Source organism: Somniosus microcephalus, chromosome 4 (assembly GCF_052327205.1).
Source record: "Somniosus microcephalus isolate GS21.2 chromosome 4, FLI_Smic_1.0, whole genome shotgun sequence".
Classification (NCBI taxonomy): Eukaryota; Metazoa; Chordata; class Chondrichthyes; order Squaliformes; family Somniosidae; genus Somniosus; species Somniosus microcephalus.
This window is the reverse complement of record NC_140990.1, coordinates 88,345,186-88,368,498: the sequence shown is the minus strand read 5'-3', so window position 1 is coordinate 88,368,498 and position 23,313 is coordinate 88,345,186. Positions and strand designations below refer to the sequence as shown.

General features: G+C 48.6%; 1 protein-coding gene across 1 annotated transcript in view; it reads left to right on the top strand.

Moving 5' to 3' along the window:
• LOC147119468 (uncharacterized) overlaps positions 1-23,313 on the top strand; it is a 59,630-nt gene that overhangs the window by 13,138 nt on the left and 23,179 nt on the right. The window contains exons 2-3 of the mRNA XM_085984100.1: positions 11,100-12,765; positions 19,113-19,117. Coding sequence (XP_085840226.1) covers positions 11,215-12,765; positions 19,113-19,117 — 1,556 coding nt within the window. The 5' untranslated portion in view covers positions 11,100-11,214. The remainder of the gene's footprint in view (positions 1-11,099; positions 12,766-19,112; positions 19,118-23,313) is intronic.

Below are 23,313 nucleotides of genomic sequence, written 5' to 3'. Positions count from 1 at the left end.
TGCCCATTCTGCAAAGGTATTAATATATTCTTGTATTTTGTCACAGTCTTCCTCAGTATTAACTTTACCCTCCAACTTGGTGCCAACAACAAATTTTGAAATTGTTCTTCTGATTCCTGAGTACAAATCGTTTATGTAAACAGTGGGCCCAGCCTGTGGAACACCACTTTCCACCTTTTGCCAGTCTGAGTAGCTACTCCTAACACCTACTCTCTGTTTTCTGTTCTGTAACCAGCTTGCTATCCATAAACAGTATGTAAGATCTAGAAGATGACCAAGGTCAGGCCGTGTGGAGTGAAGGGCCAGGCAGCAGAATGGATGGAAAGATGGCTACAGAACAGAAATCAGAGGGTTGGAGTTAAGGGAAGTTGGGAGCCATCTTTCCGTCGCATTTATGTGTGTTGCTGTATACTACATAGGATGCAAGGAGGTTTCAAGGGGATATAGACAGGCTAAGTGAGTAGCAAAAATATGGCAAATGGAATATAACATGGAGAAATGTGAAGTTATCCACTTTGGTAGGAAAAATAGAAAAACAGAGTATTTTTTAAATGGTGAGAGATTGGGAAATGTTGGTGTTCAGAGGGACCTTGGTGTCCTTGTACACGAATCACTGAAAGTTAACATGCAGGTACAGCAAGCAATTAGGAAAGCAAATGGTATGTTGGCCTTTATTACAAGAGGATTTGAGTATAAGAATAAAGACGTCTTACTGCAATTATATAGGGCCCTGGTGAGACCACACCTGGAGTAATGTGCACTGTTTTGGTCTCCTTACCTAAGGAAGGATATACTTGCCATAGAGGGAGTGCAACAAAGGCTCACCAGACTGGTTCCTGGGATGGGGGGATTGTCCTATGAGGAGAGATTGAGTAGACTAGGCCTATATTCTCTAGAGTTTAGAAGAATGAGAGGTGATCTCATTGAAACATACAAAATTCTTACAGGGCTTGACAGGGTAGATGCAGGGAGGATGTTTCCTCTGTCTGGGGAGTCTAGAACCAGGGGTCACAGTCTCAGAATAAGGGGTCGGCCATTTAGAAAGAAAACGAAAGACTTGCATTTATATAGCGACTTTCATGACCACCAGACGTCTCAAAGCGCATTACAGCCAATGAAGTACTTTTGGAGTGTAGGCACTGTTGTAATGTAGGAAATGTGGCAGATAATTTGCGCACAGCAAGCTCCCACAAACAGCAATGTGATCATAAACAGATAATCTGTTTTTTGTGTTATGTTGATTGAGGGATAAATATTGGCCAGGACACCGGGGATAACTCCCCTGATCTTCTTTGAAATAGTGCCATGGGATCTTTTACGTCCACCTGAGAGAGCAGACGGGGCCACGATTTAACATCTCATCTGAAAGACGGCACCTCTGACAGTGTAGCACTCTCTCAGCACTGCACTGGAGGGTCAGCCTAGATTTATGTGCTCAAGTCCCTGGAGTGGGACGTGAACCCACAACCTTGTGACTCAGAGGCGAGAGTGCTACCCACTGAGCCACAGCTGACTGAGATGAGAAGAAACTTCTTCACTCAGAGAGTGGTGAATCTTTGGAATTCTCTACCCCAGAGGGCTGTGGAGGCTCAGTCGTTGAGTATATTCAAGACAGAGATCGATAGATTTTTGAATATTAAGGGATATGGGGATAGTGCAGGAAAGTGGAGATGAGGTAGAAGATCAGCCAGGATCTTAGTGAATGGCGGAGCAGGCTGCAAGGGCCAAATGGCCGACTCCTGCTTAGAAACATAGAAGATAGGAGCAGGAGTAGGCCATTCGGCCCCTCGAGCCTGCTCCGCCATTTAATGAGATCATGGCTCATCATCCAAATTCAGTACCCTGTCCCTGCCTTCTCCCCATATCCCTTGATCCCTTTAGCCTCAAGAAATATATCTAACTCCTTCTTGAATACATTTAATGAATTGGCCTCAATTGCCCTATGTGGCAGAGAATTCCACAGGTTCACCACTCTCTGGGTGAAGAAATTCCTCCACATCTCAGTCCTAAATGGCTTACCCCTTATCCTTCGACTGTGACCCCTGGTTCTGGACTCCCCCGCCATCGGCAACATCCTTCCTGCATCTAGTCTGTCTAGTCCTGTTAGAATTTTATAAGTTTCAATGAGATCCCCTCTCATTCTTCTAAACTCTAGCGAATATAAGCCTAATCGACCCAATCTCTCCTCATATGTAATTCCTGCCATCCCAGGAATCAGTCTGGTGAATCTTCGCTGCACTCCCTCCATGGCAAGAACATCCTTCCTCAGATAAGGCGAACAAAACTGCACACAATACTCAAGATGTGGCCTCACCAAGGCCCTGTACAACTGCAGCAAGACATCCTTGCTCCTGTACTCAAATCCTCTCGCTATGAAGGCCAACATACCATTTGCCTTCTTAACCGCCTGCTGCACCTGCATGCTTACCTTCAGCGACTGGTACACAAGGACACCCAGGTCTCGTTGCACTTCCCCCTTCTCCCAATCTATTGCTGTTCAGATAATAAGCTGCCTTCTTGTTTTTGCCACCAAAGTGGATAACCTCGCATTTATCCACATTATACTACATCTGCCCAATCACCCAAACCTGTCCAAATCATACTGGAGTTTCTCGGCATCCTCCTCACAGCACACACGCCCACCCAGCGTTGTGTCGTCTCAAACTTGGAGATATTACATCCAGTTCCCTCATCTAGATCATTAATATATATTGTGAATAGCTGGGGTCCTAGCACCGATCCCTGCGGTACCCCACTAGTCACTGCCTGCCACTTGGAAAAAGAGCCATTTATTCCAACTCTTTGCCTCCTGTCTGCCAGCCAGTTCTCTATCCAAGTCAGTACCTTGCCCCCAATCCCATGTGCTTTAACTTTACACGCTAATCTCTTATGCGGGACCTTATCGAAAGTCTTCTGAAAGTCCAAATACACCACATCCACTGGTTCTCCCTTATCTATTCTACCAGTTACATCCTCAAAAAATTCCAGTAGATTAGTCAAGCACGATTTACCTTTTGTAAATCCTGTTGACTTTGTCCGATCCTGTCACTGTTTTCCAAGTGCTCTGCTATTACATCTTTTATAATGGACTCTAGCATTTTCCCCACTACCGATGTCAGGCTTACCGGTCTGTAGTTCCCCGTTTTCTCTCTACCACCTTTTTTGAATAGTGGGGTAACCTTAGCTACCCTCCAATCCATGGGAACTGTTTCAGAATCTATAGAATTTTGGCAGATGACCAGCAATGCATTTACTATTTCTTGGGCCACATCCTTAAGTACCCTAGGATGTAGATTATCAGGCCCTGGGGATTTATCGGCCTTCAATCCCGTCAATTTCCCTAACACCATTTCTCTACACTGATTGCATTCAGTTCCTCCCTCTCATTAGACCCTATGTTCCCTGACGTCTCTGGGAGGTTATTTGTGTCCTCCTTTGTGAAGACAGAACCAAAGCATGTATTTAATTGGTCTGCCATTTCTTTGTTCCCCATTATTAATTCCCCTGATTCTGACTGCAAGGGACCTACACTTGACTTCACCAATCTTTTTCTCTTCACATATCTATAGAAGCTTTTACAGTCAGTTTTTATGTTCCCTGAAAGCTTACTCTCATACTCTATTTTCCCCTTCTTAATTGATCCCTTTGTCCTCCTTTGCTGAATCCTAAACTGCTCCCAATCCTCAGGTTTGCTGCTTTTTCTGGCCAATTTATATGTGCTCTCCTTGGATCTTATGCTATCCCTAACTTCCTGTGTTATCCACGGTTGAGTCACCTTTTTTGTTTTATTGTTATGCCAAACAGGGATGAACAAATTCTGCAGGTCATCCATGCGATCTTTAAATGTTTGCCATCGCTTATCCACCGTCAACCCTTTAAGTAACATTCCTTAATCCATCCTACACAACTCACACCTCATACCATCATAGTTTCCTTTATTTAAATTCAGGACCCTAGTCTCTGAGTCAAAGAATTCTTCATTAAGATGGAGAGTGAAGTATATCATATTATGATTGCTCCGCCCCAAGGGGCCTCACACAACAAGACTGCTAATTAATCCTTTCTCATTACATAATACCCAGTCTAATATGGCCTGATATCTAGTTCGTTCCTCGACATATTGGTCCAAGAAACCATCCCGTATTCACTCCAGGAATTCCTCCTCCACAGTATTGTTACTAATTTGGTTAGCCCAATCTATATGTAGATTAAAGCCACCCATGATAACTGCTGTGCCCTTATTGCACGCGTCTCTAATTTCCCGTTTAATGCCATCCCCAACCTCGGCATTACTGTTTGGGGGTTCTGTATACAACTCCCACTAACGTTTTCTGTCCCTTGGTACTTCTCAGCTCTACCCATACAGATTCTACATCATCAGAGCTAATATCCTTCCTTACTATTGTGTTAATCTCCTCTTTAAGCAGCAATGCTACCCCACCTCCTTTTCCTTTTTGCCTGTCTTTTCTGAATATTGAATACCCCTGGATGTTGAGTTCCCAGCCTTGATCACCCAGGAGCCATGTTTCTGTAATCCCAATCATATCATATCCGTTTACCTCTATTTGCACAGCTAATTCATCCACTTTATTACGAATGCTCCTCACATTAAGACACAAAGCCTTCAGGATTTTTCTTAACACTCTCAGACCTTTTAGAATTATTATTTACTGTAGCCATATTTGATTTAAACCCTTGATTTCACTGACTGCCACTTTTGCTTTTCTCCTTCCTGTCTTTTGCTTCTATCCTTGTTTCCCTTTCCTCTGCCTCCCTGCTCAGGTTCCCAAATCCCTGCCACTTTAGTTTAAACCCTCCCCAACAGCACTAGCAAACATTCCCCCTAGGACATCGGTCCCGGTCCTGCCCAGGTGCAAACCGTCCAGTTTGTACTGGTCCCACCTCCCCCAGAACCGGTTCCAATGTCCCAGGAATTTGAATGCCTCCCCCTTGCACCATTCCTCTAGCCACGTATTCATCTGAAATATCCTTCTATTTCTACTCTGACTAGCACATGGCACTGGTAGCAATCCTGAGATTACTACCTTTTTGAGGTCCTATTTTTTAATTTACCTCCTAACTCCCTATATTCAGCTTTTAGGACCTCATCCCGGTTTTTACATGTATTGTTGGTACCTATATGCACCACAACAACTGGCTGTTCACCCTCCCCCTCCAGAATGCTCTGCAGCCGCTCCGAGACATCCTTGACCCTTGCACCAGGGAGGCAACATACCATCCTGGAGTCTCGTTTGCTGCCGCAGAAATACCTATCTATTCCCCTTACAATAGAATCCCCTATCACTATAGTTCTCCCCCTCTTTTTCCTCCCGTCCTGTGCAGCAGAACCACCCATGGTGCCAGGAAGTTGGCTGCTGCTGCCTTCCCCCGATAAGCCATCTCCCTCAACAATATCCAAATTGGTATATCTGTTTGAGAGGGGGATGGCCACAGGGGACCCCTGCACTACCTGATTCGGCCTCAACTGGAGTATTGTGCCCAATTCTGGGCATTGCACTTTATGAAGGATGTGAAGGCCTTGGAGAGGGTGCAGAAAAGATTTACAAGAATGGTTCCAGGGATGAGGGACTTCAGTTATGTGGATAGACTGGAGAAACCTTAGAGCAGAGAAGGTTGAGATGAGATTTGATAGAGATGTTCAAAATCATGAGGGTTCTGGACAGAGTAGATAGAGGGAAACTGTTCCCATTGGCGGAAGGGTCGAGAACCAGAGGACACAGATTTAAGGTGATTGGCAGAAGAACCAAAGGCGACATGAGGAAAAACTTTTTTACGCAGCGAGTGGTTAGGATCTGGAATGCACTGCCTGAAAGGGTGGTGGAAGCAGATTCAACCACGGCTTTCAAAAGGGAATTAGATGAGCACCTGAAGTAAAGAAATGTGCAGGGTTACGGGGAAAGGGCGGGGAGTGGGACTCGCTGAAGTGGTCTTGCAGAGAGCCAGCATGGGCTCGACGGGCCGAATGGCTTCCTTCTGTGCTGTAAACATTCTATGATTCTATAAAATATTAGAAAGTTTGTTCTACAGAAGCATGGGCTTTATCTGCTTTTATTGATGAATTTAAAAAGTCTCTATTAAAACCTGAGCCAGTGTGTTGTGAGACAAAGAGCCTTGTGTCCAATAAGGGGAATAAAGGCCCACAGCCTCCCCTGGCCCCGGGCCCTGAACAAGGGACTGGAGAAACTCGCTGCCCTGCGGATCAGACAATCAGCCGGCGCTAGTCCCGCCCCTCGGGCTCCCCGATTGGTTGGAGGACCCGCCGCCGGCTCGCTCCTCCAACCCCGCACCGCCCGCTCCCTATTGGTCTGAAGCTCCCGTCAATCACATGTCCCTGAGGAGTTCACGTGTTCCGTCCAACTGACACCGCTCGGTCCGGTGCCTCGCGGACTCTCAGGTTTTTCTATTTCTCTTTATTCTCTCCCGATCCACCCCTCCCCCCACCCCGCGCGATTCTCCACCCAATCGGAGCGGAGAAAACTCACTTTGCGTCACCGATTGCGACTCTAACCGACACCAAGGCCTTTCCCCGGAATGCCCCACGCCGACTCCGTCCGACAGGATCCGAGTGCGCAGGTGCAGCTCCGAGTGGGGGAGGGGGGTTGGTGTCCTCTGCGCATTCGCGGTTGTTGCCCTTGGTGACCGGGAGGGGTCGCTGTGCCGGACTCGACCCAAACTGCTGACCCGCCTGCGCATGCGTGGACTCTCAGCTGTCAATCAACCGTCAACCAGAAGAGGTCGCTGGTGAGACCAGTGAAGAAAGAAAGACTTGCATTTCTATAGCGCCTTTCACCACCACCACCGGACGTCCCAAAACGCTTTACAGCCAATGAAGTACTGTTTGAAGTGTCGTCACTGTTGTAATGTAGGAAACGCAGCAGCCAATTAGCACACAGCAAGCTCCCACGAACAGCAATCTGAAAATGACCAGATAATCTATCATTTTGTTATGTTAATTGAGGGATAACCATTGAAAGGAGCAGGAGTGGGCCATTCAGCCCCTCGAGCCTGCTCCGCCATTCAATGAGATCATGGCTGATCATCCAAACTCAGTACCCTGTCCCTGCCTTCTCCCCCTATCCCTTGATCCCTTTAGCCTTAAGAAATATATCTAACTCCTTCTTGAATATATTTAATGAATTGGCCTCAACTGCCTTCTGTGGTACAGAATTCCACAGGTTCACCACTCTCTGGGTGAAGAAATTTCTCCTCATCTCTGTCCTAAATGGCTTACCTCTTCTCCTTAGACTGTGACCCCTGGTTCTGGACTCCCCTGCCATCGGGAACATCCTTCCTGCAGCTAGTCTGTCTAGTCCTGATAGAATTTTATAAGTTTCAATGAGATCCCCTCTCATTCTTCTAAACTCCAGCGAGTATAAGCCCAATCTCTCCTCATACGTCATTCCTGCCATCCCAGGTATCAGTCTGGTGAATCTTCGCTGCACTCCCTCCATGGCAAGAACATCCTTCCTCAGATAAGGTGACCAAAACTGCACACAATACTCAAGGTGTGGTCTCACCAAGGCCCTGTACAACTGCAGCAAGACACCCTTGCTCCTGTACTCGAATCCTCTCGCTATGAAGGCCAACATACCATTTGCCTTCTTAACCGCCTGCTACACCTGCATGCTTACCTTCAGCGACTGGTGCACAAGGACACCCAGGTCTCGTTGCACTTCCCCTTCTCCCAATCTATTGCGGTTCGGATAATAATCTGCCTTCCTGATTTTGCCACCAAAGCGGATTCAGAACAGATCTAGCAGCTCAAAATTAGGCATCTATGAGGCGCTGTGGGCCATCAGCAACAGCCCGTATGGGCTCCAGAATCAATGTTGAGGATTCCCAGGGCCACTCCTTTCCGGACTGTACATCACTGTGCCACCACCCCTGGGGGGTCTGTCCTGCTGGTGGGACAGAACATACCCAGAGATGGTGATGGAGGAATCTGGGACATTGGCTGAAGTGCAGAGGAAACTTAATCTGTATGTAACCCATGGGAGTGTTTGATGGGACAGTGTAGAGGGAGCTTTACTCTGTATCTAACCCGTGCTGTACCTGCCCTGGGAGCGTTTGATGGGACAGTGTAGAGGGAGCTTTACTCTGTATCTAACCTGTGCTGTACCTGGCCTGGGAATGTTTGATGGGACAGTGTAGAGGGAGCTTTACTCTGTATCTACCCCATGCTGTACCGGCCCTGGGAGTGTTTGATGGGACAGTGTAGAGGGAGCTTTACTCTATATCTAACCCATGCTGTACCGGCCCTGGGAGTGTTTGATGGGACAGTGTCGAGAGAGCTTTACTCTGTATCTAACCTGTGTTGTACCTGCCCTGGGAGTGTTTGCTGGGACCTGGAGGAATGAGAGGTGATCTCATTGAAACATAAGATTCTCTCTGTGTGAAGAAATTCCTCCTCATCTCTGTCCTAAATGGCTTACCCCTTATCCTTAGACTGTGACCTCTGGTTCTGGACTCCCCAACCATCGGGAACATCCTTCCTGCATCTAGTCTGTCCAGTCCTGTTAGAACTTTATAAGTTTCAATGAGATCCCCTCTCATTCTTCTAAACTCCAGCGAGTATAAGCCCAGTTGAGCCAATCTCTCCTCATACATCATTCCTGCCATCCCAGGTACCAGTCTGGTGAATCTTCGCTGCACTCCCTCCATGGCAAGAACATCCTTCCTCAGATAAGGCGACCAAAACTGCACACAATACTCAAGGTGCGGGTTAGGATGATTGGCTATGATAAATTGACCCTTAGTGTTAGGGGGATTAAATACGTGGGGTTACGGGGATAGGGTGGGATATGTGTTGGTGTAGGGGTTACGGGGATCGGGTGGGATATGTGTCGGTGCAGGCTCGATGGGCCGAAATGGCCTCTATCTGCACTGTGGGGTTTCTGTGATTCTGTGTGGTCTCACCAAGGCCCTGTACAACTGCAGCAAGACGTCCTTGTTCCTGTACTCAAACCCTCTCGTTACGAAGGCCAACATACCATTTGCCTTCTTAACCGCCTGCTGCACCTGCATGCTTACCTTCAGCGACTGGTGCACAAGGACACCCAGGTCTCGTTGCACTTCCCCTTCTCCCAATCTATTGCCGTTCAGATAATAATCTGCCTTCCTGTTTTTGCTGCCAAAGTGGATAACTTCACATTTATCCACATTATACTGCATCTGCCATGCATCTGCCCAATCACCCAACCTGTCCAAATCATACTGGAGTTTCTCGGCATCCTCCTCACAGCACACATGCCCACCCAGCTTTGTGTCGTCTGCAAACTTGAAGATATTACATCTAGTTCCCTCGTCTAGATCATTAATATATATTGTGAATAGCTGGGGTCCTAGGACCGATCCCACTAGTCACTGCCTGCCACTCGGAAAAAGACCCGTTTATTCCAACTCTTTGCTTCCTGTCTGCCAACCAGTTCTCTATCCAAGTCAGTACCTTGCCCCCAATCCCATGTGCCTTAACTTTGCATGCTAATCTCTTATGCGGGACCTTATCGAAAGCCTTCTGAAAGTCCAAATACACCACATCCGCTGGTTCTCCCTTATCTATTGTACCAGTTACATCCTCAAAATTCCAGTAGATTAGTCAAGCACGATTTACCTTTTGTAAATCCATATTGACTTTGTCCGATCCTGTCACTGTTTTCCAAGTGTTCTGCTATTACATCTTTTAAAATGGACTCTAGCATTTTCCCCACTACCGATGTCAGGCTTACCGGTCTATAATTCCCCGTTTTCTCTCTACCATCTGACAGTCCCGCCATCCCAGGAATCAATCTTGTGAACCTTCGTTGCACTCCCTCTATGGCAAGTATATCCTTCCTTAGGTAAGGAGACCAAAATTGTACACAGTACTCCAGGTGTGGTCTCACCAAGGCCCTATATAATTGGAGTAAGACTTCTTTACTCAAATCCTCTTGTAATGTCAATCAACCATCAGCTAGAAGAGGTCGCTGGTGAGACCAGAGAAGAAAGAAAGACTTGCATTTCTATAGCACCTTTCACCACCACCAGACATCCCAAAGTGTTTTACAGCCAATGAAGTACATTCACTGTTATAATGTAGGAAACACAGCAGTCAATTAGCGCACAGCACGCTCCCACAAACAGCAATGTGATGACCAGATAATCTATCTTTTTATGTTGATTGAGAGATAAACATTGGCTAGGAGACTGGGGATAACTGCCCTGCTCTTTCCCACATTAACAACAGTGACTACTTCATTGTAGTACTTCATTGGCTGTAAAGCACTTCAAGACATCTGCAGGTCATGAAAGCACCATATAACTGCAAGTCTTTCTTTCTCGAAATAGTGCCATGGGATCTTTTATATCCATCTGAGAGAGCAGACGGGACCTCAGTTTAACGTCTCATCCGAAAGACGGCACCTCCGACAGTGCAGCACTCCCTCAGCACTGCACTGGAGTGTCAGCCTAGATTTTTGTGCTCAAATCTCTGGAGTGGGATTTGAATCCACAACCTTATGCCTCAGAGGCGAGAGTGCTACCAACTGAGCCACTGGCTGACACTAAAGAACAAGCAGTTCTGACGAAAGGTCATTGACCTGAAACGTTAACTCTGTTTCTCTCCCTACAGATGCTGCCTGACCTGCTGAGTATTTCCAGCAGTTTCTGTTTTTATTAAAGAAACGAGGGAGTGATTGCTGACAGGAAGAATGTTGGGTCGTCCTGCACATGCGCACCTCCCTGATGGCTGAGGCGAAACTCCGACTCGCCCCCACCTGAGCCGCGCACACGTACCAGATGTTGCGGCTGCATGTGTGCCCGATGTTCCAACCATGGGGTTTTGTGCGCTGAGCATGCGCGTTGCGGACCGATCGGGACGGGCGATTGTGGAGCAGGAGGGAGAGCGTGGGGGCCATGAGCACATGCGCGGGACTCAGTCAACAGAGCACTTTCTGGAGCACAGGGGCATGTGGGTATTACAGCCGCTATTACTGCTGATCCTTTCAACCAACCTGTGCAGCAGCCAGGGCCTGAAAATCAGCTTCACTGCCCCTGAGTTCGGAAAGAGGAAAATTAAACAACAGTTTGCCTCTGATCTCAAGTTACAGGGTTATAGAAGTGGAGCAGTTACAGGCGGGAAGCTCAGACCTAACATCACGTCAAGATCTGACAGAGTCGCTCGATTCATCCAGACCTGAATATCATCGGCCTTTGCACATGGAAGGAGAAAACAGCGATCGCAGCAATGACAAACCGCACACATGTTCAGTGTGTGGACGTGGATTCAGCCGATTGCCTGACCTGGCGAGACACGTGCACCGTCACACCGGGGAGAAACCAGGTAAAGGTGGGGACGGCGGGAAGGGATTCAGTTCCCCGTCTGCATTGGAAGTGCAACAACGCAGCCACACCAGGGACAGTCCGTTCACCTGCTGTGTGTGTGGAAAGGAATTTGTTTGTTCATCCCACCTGCTGAGACACCAGCGAGTTCACACTGATGAGAGACCATTTCAATGTCCTGACTGTGGGAAGAGCTTTAAAAGCCCCGGGGAGCTGAAGCAACACCAGCTTGTTCACACTGACGAGAGACCATTTAACTGTCCTGACTGTGGGAAGAGCTTTAAAAGCCCTGGGGATCTGGTGCGACACCAGCTTGTTCACACTAATGAGAGACCATTTCAATGTCCTGACTGTGGGAAGAGCTTTAAAAGCCCTGGGGAGCTGAAGCAACACCAGCTTGTTCACACTAATGAGAGACCATTTCAATGTCCTGACTGTGGGAAGAGCTTTAAAAGCTCCGGGGATCTGAACGGACATCAGCGAGTTCACACTGGAGAGAGACCATTCACCTGCTCCGTGTGTGGGAGGGGATTTACTCTCTCATCCCACCTGCTGGTACACCAGCGAGTTCACACTCACGAGCGACCCTTTAAATGTTCTGACTGTGGGAAGAGCTTTAAAAGTTCCGGGGCGCTGAAGAGACACCAGCACCTACACACTGGGGAGAGGCCGTTCACCTGCTCTGTGTGCGGGAAGGGATTCGCTCAGCCTTCCAACCTGCAGAGACACCAGCAAGTTCACACTGACGAGCGACCCTTTAAATGTTCTGAGTGTGGGAAGAGTTTTAAAAGCCACCGGGAGCTCAAGCAACACCAGCGTCTTCACACTGGGGAGAGGATATTCATCTGCTCTGAATGTGGGAAGGGATTCACTGAGTCATCCCACCTGCTGGTACATCAGCGAGTTCACACTGGAGAGAGATCATTTACCTGCTCCGTGTGTGGGAAGGGATTCACTCAGTCATCCAACCTGCTGGCACACCAGCTTGTTCACACTGACGAGAGACCCTTTAAATGTTCTGACTGTGGGAAGAGCTTTAAAATCTCCCGGGATCTGAAGAGACACCAACACCTACACACTGGGGAGAGGCCGTTCACCTGCTTCGTGTGTGGGAAGGGATTCGCTCGGTCCTCCAACCTGCTGGCACACCAGCTTGTTCACACTGGAGAGAACCCCTTTAAATGTTTTGGCTGTGGGAAGAGATTTAAAAGCTCCGGGAAGCTGAAGAGACATCGGCTCCTCCACACTGGAGAGAGACCGTTCACCTGCTCCGTGTGTGGGAAGGGATTTGCTCGGTCGTCCACCCTCCTGTCACATCAGCTTGTTCACACTGACGAGAGACCCTTTAAATGTTCTGACTGTGGGAAGAGCTTTAAAAGCTCTAAGAACCTTAAGGGACACCAGCGTCTTCACACTGATCATAGAATCTAACAGCACAGAAGGAGGTGATTCGGCCCATCGTGTCTGTGCCGGCTCTTTGAAAGAGCTGTCCAATTTAGTCCCAAACCCCAGCTTTATCCCCAGAACTCTGCAAACTAGTCCTCTTCAAGGACATGTCCAATTACTGTTTGAAAGTTCCTGTGGAACCTGATTCCAGCATCCTTTCAGATGGTGCGTTCCAGATCTTAACAACCCTCTGTGTGAAAACAATTCTCCTCATTTCCCCTCTAGTTCTTTTAGCAACTATTTTAAATCTGTGACCTTTGGTTACCAACCCACTTGCCAGAGTGAACAGTTTCTCCCTACTTGCTCGATCAAAACCCCTCATCATTTTGAACACTCTATTAGGTCTCCTCTTAACCTTCTCTGCTCTAAGGGGAACAATCCCAGCTTCTCCAATCTCTCCACATAACTGAAGTCCCTCATCCATGGTACCATCCTGGTCAACCTCCTCTGTACCCTCTCCAAGGCCTTGACATCCTTCCTAAAGTGTGGTGCCCAGAACTGTACACAAGACACCAGCTGAGGCCAAACCCCTGCAGCTGTACAAAACCCTGGTTAGACCACACCTGGAGTACTGTGAGCAGTTCTGGGCATCACACCTTAGGAAGGATATATTGGCCTTGGAGGGAGTGCAGCGTAGGTTTACCAGAATGATACCCGGACTCCAAGGGTTAAGTTACGAGGAGAGATTACACAAATTAGGGTTGTATTCCCTGGAATTTAGAAGGTTAAAGTGTGATCTGATCGAAGTTTTCAGGATATTAAGGGGAACAGATAGGGTAGATAGAGAGAAACTATTTCCGCTGGTTGGGGATTCTAGGACTGGGGGCATAGTCTAAAAATTAGAGCCAGACTTTTCAGGAGTGAAATTAGGAAACACTTCTACACACACAGGGTGGTAGAAGTTTGGAACTCTCTTCCGCAAATGGCAATTGATGCAAGATCAATTGTTAATTTTAAATCTGAGATTGATAGGTTTTTGTCACCCAAAGGTATTAAGGGATATGGGCCAAAGGCGGGTGTATGGAGTTAGGTCGCAGATCAGCCATGATCTCATTGAATGGCGGAACAGGCTCGAGGGGCTGAATGGCCTCCTCCTGTCCTATGTTCCTAACTAGTGATTTGTAAAGGGTTAGTGTAACTTCCTTGTTTTTGTATTCAATGGCCCTGTTTACAAAGCCAAGTATCCCATACGCTTTCTGAACCGCCTCACCAACTTGCCGTGGCACTTTCAAAGATTTATGAATCTGGCCCCCAGGTCCCTCTGCTCTTGCACCCCCCTCAAAATAGTCCCATTTAGATTATACGGCCTCTCCCTGTTGTTTCTCCTGAAGTGCATCACTTGACACTTATCTTCATTTCATTTCATCTGCCTTGTGTCTGCTCATTTCACAGTCTGTCTCTGTCCTTCTGAAGTCTGCTACTACTATGCTCACTATTTACTACGTTGCCAAGTTTTGTATCATCCGTAAACTTTGAAATTGTACACCTATACCCAAGTCCAGGTCAGTTATATATAACAAGAAAAGCAGTGGTCCTAATCCCGACCCCTGGGGGAACCCACTGCATACTTCCCTCCAGTCAGAAAAACATCCCTCAGCACTGCTCACTGCCTCCTCTCCCTTAGCCAATTATATACCTAAATTACCAACAGCCCTTTAATTCCCTCTGCTTCTATTTTCCGAGTAAGTCTCTTGTGTGGTACTTTATCAAATGCCTTTTGAAAGTCCATATATACAACATCTACTGCACTACCTTCATCAACCCTCTGTTACTTCATCAAAGAACTCAATCAAGTTAGTCAGACACGATTTACTTTTAACAAATCCATACTGGCTGCCCCTTATTAACCCATGCTTCTCCAAGTGAGAATTAATTTTGTCCTTGACAATGGTCTCTAGTCGTTCACCCACCACTGACATTAGACTGATTGGCCTGTAGTTACCAGGTTTATCCCTCTCCCCTTTTTTAAACAGGGTGTAACATTTGCAATCCTCCAGTCTTCTGGCACCACTCCCATATATCTGAGGAAGATTGAAAGATTGTGGTCGGAGCTTCTGCTATCTCCACCCTAGCTTCCCTCAGCAACCTAGGATGCATCACATCTGGACCGGGTGACTTGTTAACTTTGAGTGATGACAACCTATTTAGCAACTCCTTTCTATCTATTTTTATCCAATTTCTCTACTCCCCCCTCCTCTACTGCGACATTAACTTCATCCTCTTCTTTTGTGGAGACAGATGCTAAGTACTCATTCAGTACCTCAGCCACGCCCTCTGCCTCTGTATGATGAGCTCCTATTTGGTCCCTAATCGGCCCCACCATTCCTTTAACTATCCTTTTACTTTTCATATGTTTATAGAAGATTTTTGGGTTCTCTTTTATGTTACCCACTAATCTTTTCTCATATTGTCTCTTTGCCCTTCTTATATCCTGTTTCAATTTCCCCCGCACTCTCTGTATTCTCCTGGTTTTTGACTGTATTCTGTACCTGACATTTGTTGTAAACCTCCTTTCTCTGTTTTATTCTAACCGCAATATCCTTTCTCACCCAGGGAGCTCTAGCTTTGGATGGCCCATCTTTCCTCCTTATGGGAATATGCTTGGATTGAACACCATCGGATGTTCCCGATGGTCAGGGAGTCCAGAACCAGGGTTCATAGTCTAAGGATAAGGGGTGAGCCATTTAGGACAGAGATGAGGAGGAATTTCTTCACCCAGAGAGTGGTGAACCTGTGGAATTCTCTACCACAGAAGGCAGTAGAGGCCAATTCATTAAATATATTCAAGAAGGAGTTGGATATATTTCTTAAGGCTAAAGGGATCAAGGGATATGGGGAGAAAGCAGGGACAGGGTACTGAGTTTGGATGATCAGCCATGATCTCATTGAATGGCGGAGCAGGCTCGAGGGGCCGAATGGCCTACTCCTGCTCCTATCTTCTATGTTTCTATGTTTACCCGAACTATCTCAGCCCTGAAGGCCTGCCATTGGTCATTCACTGTTTTCCTGGACAATCTTTGTTTCCAGTCCACCTGAGCTCGATCCCTTCTCACATCACTGAAATTGGCTCTCTTCCAGCTGGGTATTTTCACCGTTGATTTTTCTTTGTCCCTTTCCATAACTACTTTAAACCTAATGATATTGTGATCACTGTTAACCAGATCCCTCCTGCCCCAGAACCGATGAGAGACCCTTTAAATGTTCTGACTGTGTAAAGAGGTTTCGGAGTTCATCCAACCTGCTGAGTCACCAGCGAGTTCACACAGATCTTCAAAGAAAGGAAGATGTTTTAGAAAGGCTGGCGACACTAAAAGTTCGCAGCCATCTCAGAGTAGTGTCCCTTTAATTACAATCTCACAGAACAATGAGAATCGCTGTCCCTTTAACTACCACAAATCCCTGTGTGGAGGAGAGGGGGAGATACAGTCTGTCCCAGTAACTGTCGCAGAACAGAATTAGCGACCCTGTCCCATAAGGGCTTGACCCTCCCCCACTCCCTGCTTTTCCTCAAGTGTCTCATTCTTAAAATTCTCATCCTTGTTTTCAAACCCCTCCGTGGCCCCACCCTCCCTATCTCTGTAATCTCTTCCAGCCCCCACAACCTCCTGAGATGTTTGCGCTTCTCTAATTCTGGCCTCTTGAGCATCCCCGATTTTAATCGCTTCACCATCGGTGGCTGTGCCTTCAGCTGCCTGGGCCCTAAGCTCTGGAATTCCTTCCCTAAACCTCTCTACCTCTCTCCTTCTTTAAGATGCTCCTTAAAACCTCCTTCTTTGACCAAGCTTTTGGTCATCTGCCTGAACATCTCCTTATGTGGCTCGGTGTCAAATTTTGTTTTATAACGCTCCTGTGACGAGCCTTGGGACGTTTTACCACATTAAAGGCGCTTTATAAATACAAGTGGTTGTTGTTGTTTCCTGAAACTAATGATAAATTCCCCAGAGGGAAACAAACTTGTACTTTTACTTCCAAATATTAAAAAGTTTGTTCCACAGAAGCATCCAGGTTTATCTGCTTTTATTCATGAATTTTAAAAGCCTATAGTAAAATCTGAGCCAATGTGTTGTGAGACAAAGAGCCTTGTGTCCAGTAAGGGGAATAAAGGCCCACAGCCTCCCCTGGCCCCGGGCCCTGAACAAGGGACTGGAGAAACAACAGAAAATGCTGGAAAAACTCAGCAGGCCAGGCAACATCCGTGGAGAGAGAAATAGAGTTAATGTTTCAGGTCGAAACCCTTCGTCAGGACTGAACAAACACAGGAAATGAAACGGATTAAAAGGCCAGTTTGGGGGCTGGGAAATGGGGATGAAAGAACAAAAGAGAAGTAAAGAGACATTAAGAGGTATTCAAACCGAGACGAGATGGTGTGGATAAAAAATATAAGTAAAAATGTAATGGGGGCCGAGGTTATGATCTGAAATTGTTGAACTCGATATTGAGTCCGGAAGGCTGTAAAGTGCCTAATTGGAAGATGAGGTGCTGTTCCTCGAGCTTACGCTGGGTTTCCGTGGAACAATGCAAGAGCCCGAGTGCGGTGAGGTCTGAGTGGGAATGGGGCGGTGAATTAAAATGACAGGCGACCGGAAGCTCGGGGTCATCCTTACGGACTGAATGGAGGAGTTCCGCAAAACGGTCACTCAATGTGCGTTTGGTCTCCCCAATGTAAAGGAGACCACATCATGAGCAGCAAATACAGTATACTAGATTGCAAGAAGTACAAGTAAATCGCTGTTTCACGTGGAAGGGGTGTTCGGGGCCCTGGACAGTGGGAAGGGGGGAGATATAAGGGCAGGTGTTGCATCTCCTGCGCTTGCACGGGAAGGTGCCAGGCGAAGGGAAAGGGGTGCTGGGGATGATAGAGGAGTGGACTAGGGTGTCTCGGAGGGAGCGGTCCCTACGGAATGCTGAAAGGGGAGGGGAGGGGAAGATGCGTCTGGTAGTGGGATCACGTTGGAGGTGGCGGAAATGGCGGAGGATGATCCGTTGAATGTGGAGGCTGGTTGGGTGAAAGGTGAGGACGAGGGGAACCCTATCGTGGTTCCGGGAGGGAGGGGCAGGGGTGAGGGCAGAAGTGCGGGAGGTAGAATGGACCCGGTCGAGGGCCATGTCAACCACGGTAGAGGGGAATCCTCGGTTGAGGAAAAAGGAAGACATGTCGGAAGAACTGGTGTGGAAGGTGGCATCGTCAGAGCAGATGTGGCGGAGATGGAGAAACTGGGAGAATGGAATAGAGTCCTTACAGGAGGCGGGGTGGGAGGAAGTGTAGTCCTCCAGGTAGCTGTGGGAGTCAGTGGGCTTGTAGTGAATGTGGGTCAATAACCTATTCGCAGAGATGGAGACGGAGAAGTCGAAGGGAACAGTCGGAGGTGGACCATGTGAAGGTGAGGGAAGGGTGGAAATTGGAGGCAAATTGAATGAAATTGTCTAGTTCAGGGCGAGAGCAGGAAACGGCACTGATAGAGTCATCAATGTACCGGAAAAAGAGGTGAGGGAGGGGACCTGAGTAGGACTGGAACAAAGAGTGTTCCACATATCCCACGAAAAGGCAGTGTGGAAATGTACCTTTTTAAAGCTGAATATAGTTACATGTGCCTGTTTTTGACAAACAAAATGGAGTCCCGGTCCTCCCAGAAGCCTCTGCAGAAATGTCCTCTATTCCTTCCTTAAACATGTTAACCTTGACTAAAACACTGTAAACCATTGCTTATCTGCATTGAAAACAAAGACCATTTACATGAGTAAAGGGAACCTTACTCAAGCCACCTGGCCAGAGGCTTGACCACCAGATAACAGAAGAAACATACTGTATGAAGTAACTACATTCCAAACAGTACTGATTGTCTTAATTAAATAGTCTAGAATAAATAACTACCCATTGTATTATCAATAGTCTTTCGCTACGCCAGACTTTAGAAATATGTAGAAACTTAGATAAGGATTGAAGAACTCTTTGTCCCTTTGTCTGACTTGAAAGACACATGATGAAACCATAACCTGTTTACTGTATAAATATGTTATTAATATGTACGTCTGGAGAGAGTCTCTGCTTAGCCTTTGACTGAGCGGGACGCTCTCCTTGCCGCAAGTAAAAGCTTAATAAAAGAACATCTACCGGAGCTGATCGTTTCAGAGTCTCATTGAGAGTCAAGATTTCGACAGTTACTTCTTGGAGGTTCCACCGAGATCGCTGACTCTCTAGTCTGTGAGTGAACAGATGCCGGCATAGTGCCTCTTCAGTGAAGGGCTTAACTGGCCAGAATAAGGTGAGCCTTTTTGCTCACAAAGAGTCTCTTTACTGTTGAACCGCATATGTAATCTGTTGTCCACAGCGGAGGTACTGCGATCTACGCGACTCGAAATCTAAGATCTAAAGTTATTTTTGTAATCATTTCCTTTTCAGCCTATAGGCAGAAGGGATCTGATCCTGAAAATATCCGGTCTTGAAACAGCCCGGGGAGATTTTCATTAGTAGAAGGTAAGAAGAGCGCTATAGAAATCGATCGATTATCCTTGTGTGATAGGATAAGACAAGTCCGTGAAGGGACAGGATCCTTGTTTGATAGGATCATAGAGATGAATAAGATTTTTTAAATAAATTAGGATAAGTTAGGGACTTGATCTGTAGTGGCGTACAACGCAGACTGAGAATTGACTATTTGTTTAGATAGAGTTTAAGGCTATAATTTGTATACCCGCATGGATGTTGTTTGTCCTAGTTGTCCTTGTTATACTGTTGTGTTCAATACTTTTGTGCGACATTGCAATTGAAGAAACGGGAAGAGTCACTAGGGAAAATTGTGATTCGGAAAAACATTCTTTGATTGAGAAAGGAAACAGTGCCTAATTGATCGACTACGGTTGGTTCGTGTCAACATATCTCACACACCCAGACTGAGCCTGAATTACGAGCCTTTTTAGGCCACGTGACGGCCAGTAGAAGTGGGCGTAGAGAACTCAGTTGACCGAAAAGGATTGTGAGATCAGAAACTGTAAAAACTCTCAATCAATCAGAATGGGTGCCGGAGCAAGTAAAACACCACCAAAGGGCACGCCAGCCTATTTTATGCTCCGGAATTGTGGCCAGTCTTCAATTGACCACTTACAAAATTGGACAAAATGGACTAAGGATGGAAACAGGCCATTTCCACCTGATGGTTCCTTTAATTTAGAAAGAATAACATGTCTAGAGGAGTGTCTTATAGACAGAGACCCAGGCAGAAGAGGGAAAAATAAATTAAATTGGTCGGCATTTGGGGATTGGCAAAGGGAAGCTGAAAAACGACATGAGAAAAGCCTACAGATCAGCAAGCAGTGTACTAAAGGGAAAAAGCAAGCAAATAAACGAACAGAGCAGGTAAATTGTCCTAGACATGGTAAAAACCCATTTATGATGGTTGCTAAAGAAACAAAAGGACACCCGCCAAATGCCCCTAAGGATCGGGAAAAAGATGAGGATGAGGATTGGGATGAGAATTGGACTCCCTACGGCAGGCCACCACCATATGTTCAGCATGCTCCAGACCAAAATGAAGGTGATCAGGCCGTTCCACCTGTAGTTCAAGCAGAGCCTGTACTTCAGGTTCTTGCACCCCCGGCTGCCCCACAAAACGGCGCAGTAGCAGGAGCACCTGTCACTCCTGACAATGATAATACAAATCAATTCCACGAAGGTCCGGCAGGGTATACACGGAGTCGGACAGAACAAAGGGAACGCAGTGAAAATAATACAGGATCTGATCCTCCACCCGCTCTTATAATGCCAGTGAGACTTTTTCCCAATCCAACTCCGAACGGAGATCCAGTTGGTGTTTATCGACCATGGTCACCAAGTGAGTTAAGAACAATTGTGGAAGGATTAGCAGACCCCAAAACCAGTCTTGAAAAGGCCATAGACCAATTAAAAGTAATCGTCAAGTGCCATGAGCCCAGCATATTAGATGGCCAAATTCTGCTAAAAGCATGGTTAAAAGACACCAAATTTGCCGAATTCGAGACAAAATTCCAAGATTTTAAAACACATCGTGAAACTGTCGGTGCCGCTCCCGGCACCAGACCGCCCAATGACGAATTCTGGGGAAGGTGCTGGGAAGCCTTACACAAGGGGTTCCCAAAGAAAACAAATTGGTCTAAAATTATGGAAACCACACAAAGAAAGGATGAGGATGTTGAGGATTACGTTGAGAGGGTGCGAGAAATTATGAGCCAATGTTCAGGCATGAAAACAGAGGAATTCGATTCCCCCATGCTCCGCGCCGTTGTAAACGGACTACGACCTGAACTCAGGGATCCCTTTAAATGAGTTTGTTTTGGATGGTGACAGGAAATGCTATCCAAGGTTGTTTCTATGTTAAAAGACCTACAAGACCAAAATAGAGAAACTAAAAGCAAGGTTACCGTGTTCATGGAGCGAGCAGCTTCAACGGCACCAGCCCCAACAACACCCACCGATTACCCACAACGTGGTAGGGGAAGAGGACGGGGTGGGGGAAGAGGAAATTTTGGGGGTAGAGGCGGTGGAGGTGTAGGACGAGGACGTGGTGGAGGAAGAGGACAGTTTCGGGGTAGAGGCGGTGGAGGTGTAGGACGAGGACGGGGTGGGGGAAGAGGACGGGGTGGGGGAAGAGGACGGGGGTGGGGGGAGAGGACAGTTTCGGAGTAGAGGCGGTGGAGGTGGAGGACGATGACGGGGTGGGGGGAGAGGACAGTTTCGGGGTGGTGGAGGTGTAGGACGAGGACGTGGTGGGGGAGAGGACAGTTTCGGGGTAGAGGCGGTGGAGGCGTAGGACGATGACGGGGTGGGGGGAGAGGACAGTTTCGGGGTAGAGGCGGTGGAGGTGTAGGACGAGGACGTGGTGGGGGAGAGGACAGTTTCGGGGTAGAGGCGGTGGAGGTGTAGGACGATGACAGGGTGGGGGGAGAGGACAGTTTCGGGGTAGAGGCGGTGGAGGTGGAGGACGGGGTGGGGGGAGAGGACGGGGTGGAGGCGGTGGAGGTGGGGGACGAGGACGGGGTGGGGGAAGAGGACAGTTTCGGGGTGGAGGTGTCGGACGAGGACGGGGTGGGGGGAGAGGACAGTTTCGGGGTAGAGGCGGTGGAGGTGTCGGACGAGGACGGGGTGGGGGAGAGGACAGTTTCGGGGTAGAGGCGGTGGAGGTGTCGGACGAGGACGGGGTGGGGGGAGAGGACAGTTTCAGGGTAGAGGAGTTGGGGGTGTAGGACGAGGACGGGGTGGGGGGAGAGGACAGTTTCGGGGTAGAGGCGGTGGGGTGTAGGACGAGGACGGGGTGGGGGAGAGGACAGTTTCGGGGTAGAGGCGGTGGAGGTGTAGGACGAGGACGGGGTGGGGGGAGAGGACAATTTCGGGGTAGAGGCGGTGGGAGTGTAGGACGAGGACGGGGTGGGGGGAGAGGACGGGGTGGGGGTAGAGGTGGTAGAGGTGTCGGACAAGGACTGGGTGGGGGGAGAAGACAGTTTCGGGGTAGAGGCGGTGGAGGTGTAGGACGAGGACGGGGTGGGGGAGAGGAAAGTTTCGGGGTAGAGGCGGTGGGGGTGTAGGACGAGGACGGGGTGGGGGGAGAGGACAGTTTCGGGGTAGAGGCGGTGGAGGTGTCGGATGGGGACGGGGTGGGGGGAGAGGACGGGGTGGGGGTAGAGGCGGTAGAGGTGTCGGACAAGGACTGGGTGGGGGGAGAGGACAGTTTCGGGGTAGAGGCGGTGGAGGTGTCGGACGGGGTGGGGGGAGAGGACAGTTTCGGGGTAGAGGCGGTGAAGGTGTACGACGAGGACGGGGTGGGGGGAGAGGACAGTTTCGGGGTAGAGGCGGTGGAGGTGTCGGACGAGGACTGGGTGGGGGGAGAGGACAGTTTCGGGGTAGAGGCGGTGGAGGTGCCGGACGAGGACGGGGTGGGGGGAGAGGACAGTTTCAGGGTAGAGGCGGTGGAGGTGTAGGACGAGGACGGGGTGGGGGGAGAGGACAGTTTTGGGGTAGAGGCGGTGGAGGTGCCGGACGAGGACAGGGTGGGGGGAGAGGACAGTTTCGGGGTAGAGGCGGTGGAGGTGCCGGACGAGGACGGGGTGGGGGGAGAGGACAGTTTCAGGGTAGAGGCGGTGGAGGTGTCGGACAAGGACGGGGTGGGGGGAGAGGACAGTTTCGGGGTAGAGGCGGTGGAGGTGTCGGACGAGGACTGGGTGGGGGGAGAGGACAGTTTCGGGGTAGAGGCGGTGGAGGTGTCGGACGAGGACGGGGTGGGGGGAGAGGACAGTTTCGGGGTAGAGGCGGTGGAGGTGCAGGACGAGGACATGGTGGGGGGAGAGGACAGTTTCGGGGTAGAGGCGGTGGAGGTGTCGGACGAGGACGGGGTGGGGGAGAGGACAGTTTCGGGGGAGAGGCGGTGGAGGTGTTGGACGAGGACGGGGTAGGGGAGAGGACAGTTTCGGGGTAGAGGCGGTGGAGGTGCCGGACGAGGACGGGGTGGGGGGAGAGGACAGTTTCGGGGTAGAGGCGGTGGAGGTGCCGGACGAGGACGGGGT